The 9,611-nt window shown below is 40.3% G+C and overlaps 1 protein-coding gene across 1 annotated transcript in view; it reads right to left on the bottom strand.

Annotated features, from left to right (window-relative positions):
* Positions 1-307: 307 nt before the first annotated feature.
* The window catches only part of LOC114646387 (fetuin-B-like), an 18,006-nt gene continuing 8,702 nt past the window's right edge, over positions 308-9,611 (bottom strand). Inside the window, exons 4-8 of the mRNA XM_028794563.2 lie at positions 8,378-8,465; positions 7,892-8,058; positions 5,563-5,667; positions 4,101-4,184; positions 308-1,089 (exon numbers count right to left, since the gene is read on the bottom strand). Coding sequence (XP_028650396.1) covers positions 472-1,089; positions 4,101-4,184; positions 5,563-5,667; positions 7,892-8,058; positions 8,378-8,465 — 1,062 coding nt within the window. The 3' untranslated portion in view covers positions 308-471. The remainder of the gene's footprint in view (positions 1,090-4,100; positions 4,185-5,562; positions 5,668-7,891; positions 8,059-8,377; positions 8,466-9,611) is intronic.

The following is a 9,611-nucleotide window of genomic DNA, read 5'->3' as shown; positions in this document are numbered from 1 at the left end:
TTAATTTATTTTTTATGTGGTTGGTTGCAATGAAAGGCTATGGATCTGGTTCTTAAGTAGGGGAGAGGCATCATCGGACCTGGGGAGCCTCTTTCACTTCCATTTTTTTCAGCTCTTACCGATATGTGTGTTAATGGGGATTCTCCAACCTCAAGTAAATACACAAGACCAAAATGGCATTTTCATTATAATAATTCAGCCTAGATTTACAAATCTTCTGGATCTACTGAATACTCAATTTCTCCAGGATGAAGTTAAATGAATGAAAATGTGGATGCAGAGGAAACAAATGCAACAATAAGCTATGGATGGTTGATGCATATCCCAGAAGGCACTTTTATTATTTTTGATGTTTAAATGACAATTTTCACTGTTACAGATGGCCTCACTAATTCTTGCTCTTGAACTTTCACATGCCCAAACATACAGAAATTTGGAAACAACAGTAATCAGGACATGCAATATTTAGTATTATTTAGGTATTGGATTGAATTCTGAAATCCATCTTATTGGCAGTTTTGACTCACCAGGACACAGGCTAGAACTTGTTCTTTGGTCAGGAAATGGAAGGATGTCAGCTTTTTTGGCAAATTCTGGAAGGTTTACAATAGGTTCTGGCAAATCAATGGGATCAGATGTCTGGGGAAGAATGAGCACAGAGCCTATAGATGGTCTGCGACATGCATGGTCATCAGTGTGATTGTGATGGCCATGCTCATGGCTGTGTTCATGACTTTCATGTTTACCAGATCCGTGAGAATGTGTATGGTTATGTTTATCATGCCCATGTTGGTGATCATGTTTATGGTGTTTATCTTTTTTGTCATGTCCATGTCCATGACCATGATCGTTCTTATCCTTGTGTCCGCTTTCATGACTGTGTCCATGATTGTGCTTATCCTGATGATCATGACCATGCCCTCCTTGCTGTTCTCTTTCTTTTCCTTCCCTAGGTCCATGAGGGGATTGGTCATGCCCAGGTCCATGATGGTGGTGGTCATGCCCAGGTCCATGATGATGGTGGTCATGTCCATGCTCATGGCTGCTGCCATGTCCATGACCATGCATGTGACAGATATTAGGCATTTCCTACAAATGAAATATTAAAATTAGTATGAACACATGCTTGCACATATAAACATACATACATATACGGTATGTATCTATATTGTGTATATCATGTCCTGCACTCACATGGTGTTAGAGTTAATGAATATACCATAAGAGACTGCTGCCGTTCTTATCCTCACTATTTACCTGCTACTCACAGAGTGGGGAAGTCTGAAGCCACTAAGCCTTGTTACAAATGAATTAAGACATGACATACCGCGCCAAAGAGGCAGCCTAGAGTTACTGACGCTTACAGAGGGTGCAGGCTAAGGCAGTGATACCTGGCCTCTGTGAAGTTAAAACAATGTCAGCAGTGAGTTTATAGAGCATCAAGACAAAGTCAAGAAGAGGAGCACTGGAGAAAGTGACAGCAAAAGTGAGTTTTTCTGTTTGTCTACTGTCCACCTAGTGCGTAGCCCTCTTTGAGCACAGTGTGTTTTTGAGATATGCAAAGTGAAATGTCAAGAACTTTTTTCATCAATAACATACCATACACAGTACAGCAAAACAGATTTCTTTACTTTTTTATTTCTAAAGAATACAGTCTAAATAAATCCCTTGTACAGTTTGGAACATTGGATATTACTTAAGGAATGGGAATAAAGCAGCAGTAGAATAGTTGCTACCTTATTGGATGGGAAAGGTGCGTAACCCCTTGCTGGGACAGCAAGTGTGTGAGGACAACCTGCAGAGTGTTCTATGAAGAGCAAGGTTGGTGCAGGGTTCCTGCCTTTAGAGTCACATTAGTGGTGCTCATGAATGGTGTACTGGCAACTAATCCATGTGGGAGGAAAGTTGGCAGCAAGGCCAATCAGGTTTGGCCTATTACACATGCTGGTAAATGTTTGTCTGCCTGGGGACCACCTTCCAGGCTGTGAGGGGGCACTGGTGCTAACATCATCTTCCCTTTTCCCCATAGCATTGAAAAGCCACCCAAGGAGGACACCTAGCTCCACCCACAATGCTCAATAAGGCACCACTCCTTCCAGTACAGACGCCATGAAACCAGGTTGCTCCTGGAAGGTGGGAACAGATCTTGATCTGACAACCAAGGAGGACAGAGTTCAGACAACTCTTACGATTGCATAAGGCTGTCTGAGGGTACTTTAGTTTCTCTTTGTGTGCCCAAATGGCAATTTTTTTTCTGTTTATAAAAAGTGGTGACTTGGCTGGTATCGCAACATTTCTTCAGCATACTCTGGTCTGCCTTCCCCAGTCACAGGGTGTAGTACACCCAGGAATCAGCACCGTATAGTAATTAAGGAGACTAGTGTTAATATTTATCTCTGGAAAAACATGTCAGAAGCAGTGAAATGTTTTTAAAAGGAAAAATGTTATTATGTGTAACACAACCATTTAAATATGAAAACATCAACATAAGTACAGAAGGAAGGGCATGTCTAGTGTTCACGTCTGTACTGATGCAGATTTAGAACACATCCTGTGTGTCAGCAATGCACAGTCCGATGTGGCAATTGGGACAACAGGAGTATTTTTCTTAATACACTTTTCTTATAATATTTTTAGTTACTTGAGCATGAGAGGGTAGAATGACAGTGCCTGATCTTTAAGATCCACGCACCCCTTGTGTTATTGTAAGGTACTACAGGAGCCTTAGCACCTGCATTTCAGAGAAGGTACTTCACCTGAAGCTAAGCAGGTCCGGCCAGTACTTGGATGGGAGACCAACTAGGAAAAGTTTGCATTATTTTGGAAGAGGTGTTAGTGAGTTCATTAGGGGTGCTTACCCTGTGGTCTGTATGTGGATCCCAATGCTGCAATGCAGTGACGGGGACACTGTGCTGTAAGAATGGTGCCGAATTCTTGATTCTCTGTTGTCACTAAAGATTAGGATGTATCCCATTGCCTGGCTAAATTGCCCTCCTTGGCCTAGTCATTCTGACACCCTGATCATCTACTGTCTCGAGTTGGGTATCTCACTCCTTAACCACCTAATAGCTCATGTGTGGTGAACATACTGGCACAAAACTGGCTGCCTTTGTATCATCCAGGTGGATGCTGGTGGTGCTGGTGGTGGTTGAAGTGGCTCCCCACTCCTTATGTAAAGCACTTTGAGTAGTAGCGCTATATAATTGTAAAGAATTATTATTATTATCACAGAGCAAGGCCTAGTGACTTTCACATTTCCCCTGAATTCCCCTGATTGTTGACAGTTGCTGCAATTGTGAACAGTACTTACTGGACTAACACCTTTATTGTCTTTCTACTTGATCACAATAATTTTGACTTTTTACCAGGCACCTTCTTGCACCACAGTGAGGCTTCAGGTGACCAAATTCACCAGGCATATGATGCCAATTTGGTTGTACAGTGCCTTATGCATCAGTTTCAGTGTCCGTGTCAACGTCTAATGACCATTTCATGTTGTCATTACTATCACTTGATTCAACTAATGGTTCAGTTTCAGTATGTTCTAAAACTGGATTTAAAGCTCATCGTTTACACTCCATTATGTTTTGGTTGAAGGCTCCACACCACTCATGAATATTGATGAGCTACATTAGAGTGGCAACACACATAGAGATATACATAATTTCTTTGTAGAATGAAGTTATTTTATCCACTAGATTGGCAGCATAATACTGTTCCTGAGAGTTGATCATTATGTGTCACCCTAAGTCTGACTCAGGCTTAACTGTGATTACATAGAATTCTGAGCCCGAGTAACACTTTGGGTTAATGCCAATGAGGTTAATAAAGCTTATAAGACCACATTTCCTGTGTTGGGAAGCAGAGATTAACAAACAGCTCTATTGTTTAAGTTCAAAACAACTGCCCCTAGAGTATTTTATAGCTTGGTCTGCATAGGACAAAGAAACAAATTTTGATTATGTTGTTGCTTTTTTCTCATTATATCTCCTTCCCTATATTTCCTTATTCGACATCCCTCAAGTGCCACTGAGCTCATGTGGTTCATTGAGGAGCTGTTGTATTCTTATTTGAATCATATTTGAGAATTAGCATATTACCTCTGTCGCATAGATTTCACAATCCACTGAAAGAGTCGGCCCTGCAGCAATTATCATTTCTGAACCTTCGCAGAGTCCAAATCGCTAGAAAATAAATCAATAAACAACTAAATAAATACATAAATATTATAAAGTAATTATATAGGAAAACCTGAATTCTTACAGAAAGGCAGTGTCATATACTCATCAAACTACAAACAGATCATGATATTAACCTATTAAACCTCCCCATGGACCTATTGACAGAGAAAAATAAGCTGAAAAAAATAAACTATTTAGTATTATTATTAATACGATTAATAGTAGCATAAAGAAGTAGAGCAGTAAATACACAATAATCATGCCTCATTTTCTGTCTTGGACATATGAAGCACAGATAGCTAAAGTTAACATTATACTTTCTTGAGGCATCAGTGTGTCAATAGATTTTCCTTTAATCCGAGTGTTTAATAAAACTCTGGTTCCATTTTGTAACTGTTTTTTTTTTCATTTGTCAATTTCTATTCATCTTTGAAATTTAGAATTCACATCTCTTCATTTTTGTAAACACTCATAGTTGTTGTTAAGTATTAAGGAAACAAACCCCATGTTCCAAAAGTAGTTCAGTAATTCATTCTGGATAAGATCCCAGCTGATTGCAGGTCACCAGATGTAATAATATAACATTTTCAAACCTTCTTAATGCAATTCTGGGTCATAGGGGGCTGGAGCCAAACCTGTCAGCACTTGGCACAGGGCAGGAAACAGCCTTGGACCAGGAGCCAAAACCATTGCAGTTCCCATGTACAATATTTAGTGTAAAAGTTTGTTAATGCAGAATTTATCTTGTGACTATTCAACACCCGGTGCATATTGAATTTATAATGTATTTCTCAATTACCTAAAAACAAAATCAGGAGAGAATAACTCCTACTGTCATTCAGCAGGATGCATCGTTATTTATAGCTATAACGTCTATTCAGCCATTTTAAAAACTGTTTTGGTAGAAACAGATTGCTTCAAAGTAATGAAAAATGTAATTTCAATACTCATCATGGTTACTACACACACTGCATTGAGGGGACAGGTAAAGTCAATTAGGAAAGGAGTCCAGTAAAGGACAGGGATGAACCTTAAGAGTTACAGAGTATGACTGCTGCTCTAAAGCCAATGTCTCTTTCTATTATAAAAAAAATCTTGGAAGGCTTGAAAGGAGACAATACATGATTTTCTCAAGAGACACTTTAACGTCCTGTGAGAGAAGGCAGTGAGACAAAAGGGCAGCTGCTGCACAGGCTTTTAAATGATTGATGTGCAGCGCAACAAGTAGAACACGCAGCTCGGCAGCAGCAGCAAGCCAGCAGCTGATCCGACTGCATCTCCTTAGTGTGTGTTCAGCGCCCCCCCTCCTTCACAATGCGAGGGGGTAGATGGTGGGCGAGCGAAGCCCCCTAGTTAGCTTAAAGAAAAAAGATTGACTTACTTTGACAGGATTTTCAATTTTGCATATAAAATCTTCAGACAGGTTTTCTTTAGTGCATCCCGTTTCATAGACTGTGTACTTAACATAAAAATTAGAGCCAAGAAGCTGTTGAATTAGAAAGACAGCTATGTTACAAATTTGTATGATTTGACATTTCAGTAGAATTTAAGAGGCAGAATGTTTAAGCAACACAACCATGTTTTCTGTTAGCAATCAGCTGGATGAATAATATTCAACAACAATATGCTTTCTGTAAAATTCACAGTTGAATTCCACAACATAAAAATATAATTTTTTTGGATAACTTATAGTGACATTTCTGAAGCAAAATCTTATTATGTAACAGTTTTATCTTTGACAAAAACTCCATGTTTTTGTTACTGCTCTGCGCATGTCTCTGCATTAGAACAGCCATCCATCTTTTGATTCTATGTGTTTTAGGACAGTTTCATCTGGGGTTGGAGCTGAACCTGGAAGATTTGGGTTTGATGCAAAAAGCAACTCTGGATCTCACAATTGTCCACCACAGGGCTCATTCATGTGTGTGTCCACACTGAGTACATTTGGAGTAGCTAATCAATGTTACTGTTATGTCTTTGGGAGGTGGGAATAAATCCACACAGACAGGATGGGAACAGAACCTGGGTCTATGGAGCTGTGAGGGAGAAATACTAACCAACGTGCTCCCTGTTAATGTAGCATAGTATTTCAAAATCATAATATAAATACTCATTACTGTTAGTTCAATATCCTTTTATTAGATATTATGCTGTAAAGATCTTGTTAATGTATGTTATTTTTGTTTATTTATGATTATTAAGTAACATCAAGCTAATATATCCATTATCACAAAAGCATTAGATAAACATTTCATTATTTTAAGAAATATATCTTGTTATTTTAAATAATGCTATCAGACTCGTTTAATTCAGTGTCATAAAGGGCCAATGCTTGTGTTGGCATAATCAGGTGCTGAGCCCACTCATGGAGGTGCCCACTTACGCAACATCAATGGCTGGGATGTCGGAAGAAGATGTGAACAACCAGGCAAAATCCCACACAGACACAAGGAGAACACAAGGAGAACATGTATAGACGGAAACTAGTTCAGATCCATGCTCACCGACCCATGAGGCAGCATGAAAAGTACTGCACAACCCATAATAAATGTGTTGTGTTAAAATGATTAATATATATTATAATAATGAAATAACATCAAAACTCTGATACAGTAAATATCCTGCAATTCTAAGGAGAGTGAGGGTCCAACTGGTTTCTCTACCGGGATGGATCCTGGTCCCTTTCCTGGTCGGGTGGGCCTGGAGAAAGGAAGGTCAAAGGGGGTACGGAGAAATTCTCCTTCTGTGCCAGGACATGAACACAGAAAGACAATGCAGTAGCAGCTACACTGGGTTGATATCCCAGCAACCACGAAAGGACACTGATTGTGCTTGGGTCTCCAGAAGGTCAGGACAATGAGTAACTGCCTGCTGTGGGCACAGTGTCCCCCTGTACACTGGGTGGCAGCATTCCATCTAGTAAGCCCAAGTATGGGTGCCTACAGGGTAGCATGGGAGTTGTGGTCCCAGGGGCCTGCCCTGCTGGTTTCTGTGGGGACTGCCGGGGGAGCTGTCGGATAAAGATATTGGCGTCTTGCGTGGCCCGGAAGTGTATCCAGGAGGCAACAGATTATGAAATACTAGAAATACTCCTGGGTCCGGAGTTAAAAGAAAAATCTCCACTTGGCCCAGGGAGTTGGAGTCAGCAGCAGGGAAGGGCAACACTTGTCTGGGAGGAGTGAGGAATAAATAGTAGATAGAGAACAAATGGAAACAATGGAAAGGTACTTTGTTAAATTAACATTGATTGTGGATGTGGGACTTGTCTGTGCAATTGTGCCTGGGGTTTGGGGCTCAGTGGTGCCTCCTAGAGGCCTGAGGAGATAATATTGTACTATGTGGACATGCAACACGATAATTATTTGAGTTCTATTGTTTATGTGGTCATCACAAATCTGAACCTATTCTACAAATTATTTAGCAAACTTTTCTTTCTCATCTATTGATATTCAGATAACAAATGCCATTTGTTACCTAGCAAATCAAATATATAGAATAAACACATTAGTTGTCAATGTGAATCCAATCCTGTAAGTAACTTTTAGTTGATAATTTTGTGCTAATGATAAATATTGCAAAACAATGCAGGCCAATGAGAAAAAACCTAAACTAGCACTACTGAATCACCAGAAGCGCTATCATCTAACTTGGTTTTTTTTTTTCATTTATACTGTACAGTGTGATGCGGCAACCAGAACATTTCATATTACCTGAGTGCTGCCACCTAAAATTTCTTTCACATTAAATACTTTGGTGTGGTTGCTTTCTTTGTTATATTTAAGAAGTGTTTGTTTTGCGTGACCCATCACTCTGTCACCTCCTTTAGAGACTCGCAGGGGGCAGTCTGGACACATCGACAAGACAGTTTTGCTTGAAGCTGCAGAAATATAAAAACGACAAGAGACTCTATCAATGAAAGATAATTGGGAAATACCACAAAGGGCAAACAAATGTCATTTGAAACTGTACTTCAGGTTTTTAAGTTCAAGCTTTATGCTTATTATAGTGTTAAGTAATTTTAACAATGTTTTAATGGAGTTCCTTCCTGGGTCATGCCCTGCCAAGGGTAGCTCCCCATCCAGGATTTGTACTTAGGCTGTTAGAATTCAGTTGTATACATAGGCCTGTTATTAAAAAAAATGACATCACAAAAAAGAAAAAAAAAACACAAGGACAGTAATGGAAAAGTAACTTACGTGGTATGAGAGTGCAGTTATAGCTGTACAAGAGGATTTCACGGGATACTCTGTTAATGTGTATCACTGCGTGGCAGTCTCCATAAAGCTGTAAGAACAAAGCAGTGAACTTTTAATGTCCTGTTTTTTAATTAGTACTTGACTGTACTGCTAATTTTAATATCTGTGCGCATCTTTTTGAGAGAGAACTGTCCTTGAAGGATTCTGTATAAAATCTAAATGAATTGATATTCTTTTTTAAAAACATAGTAAAACATGTGCTTCTTTGCAACTTGTACCTGAAGTTCTTTGTAGCCTGAATCCTGGAAAACGAGGGTCTGTCTAGACAGTGACAATGCAAGAACGCACCAGTTCATTGAAGTGCACTGTTATCCATGCTAACCTATTTTTCTTTTACTGTCTTCGGGTAGAGAAAACAAACCAGAAAATCTGACTTTGAAAAAAAATCTACATTAAAGGCAGAATAAAAGCATACTTTGGTACCTTTTCATTGAGGCTTGCTTTCCTGATGACATGAGGGGGGGAGGGGTCTTGTCTTGCAACCATTTGACTCTTAACTCTTTGCCTTGGTTGTGTGCTTTGCTCTGCACTTCACTTCCCTAACACTACAGGGCATCAAGGCATGTCACTGTATGGGTCCTCTCTTTATTTCAGGTTAGGGCTCGGAGTCATGTAAGATGCTTCTGTCCTCCCCTCTGCATCTCTCTGCTTGTGTCAGGCCTCTGGCTCTGTATCTTCAGGATGAGGCCCTGGTTCTCTCTTGGCCCTTGGCTCTGGTCTCTAGGATAGATTCCTGGATGCAAGTCCCTGGCTCTGGTTCAGGATAAGGCTTTCTTTTAAGTTTAGGGCGGAGTGATGGTTCTGAGGCCTAGGGACCTGTGCCAGCAATCAGAAGGTTGCCGGTTCAAAACCTGTAAATGCCAGAAGTGATTCCACTCTGTTGAGCACTTAACCTGCAATTGTTCGGTCCTGGCTATGATGTTAACATGCATCCAGCCCTGCAGGCAGGTCCTCTAACTTGCAGGGAAAACTCGGGGGTTGGTGGCAGGATTGGCACTCCATCCACTGTAAGAAACCTCACAGTGTTCCATTCCATTTGGACAAGTGTGGTGCTGAGGCACGACTACACTTAGGTCCCTATCTGGGATCCTGATGTTTTTTGTCATGTGGTGGGTGTGGCAACGAGCTGTATCAGTACATGCTCCCATCCCTTGTAAAAGCATACCTTGCTCCA

This window comes from Erpetoichthys calabaricus, chromosome 2 (assembly GCF_900747795.2).
Source record: "Erpetoichthys calabaricus chromosome 2, fErpCal1.3, whole genome shotgun sequence".
NCBI classification, from domain to species: Eukaryota; Metazoa; Chordata; class Cladistia; order Polypteriformes; family Polypteridae; genus Erpetoichthys; species Erpetoichthys calabaricus.
This window is presented reverse-complemented; position numbering and strand designations above follow the sequence as displayed.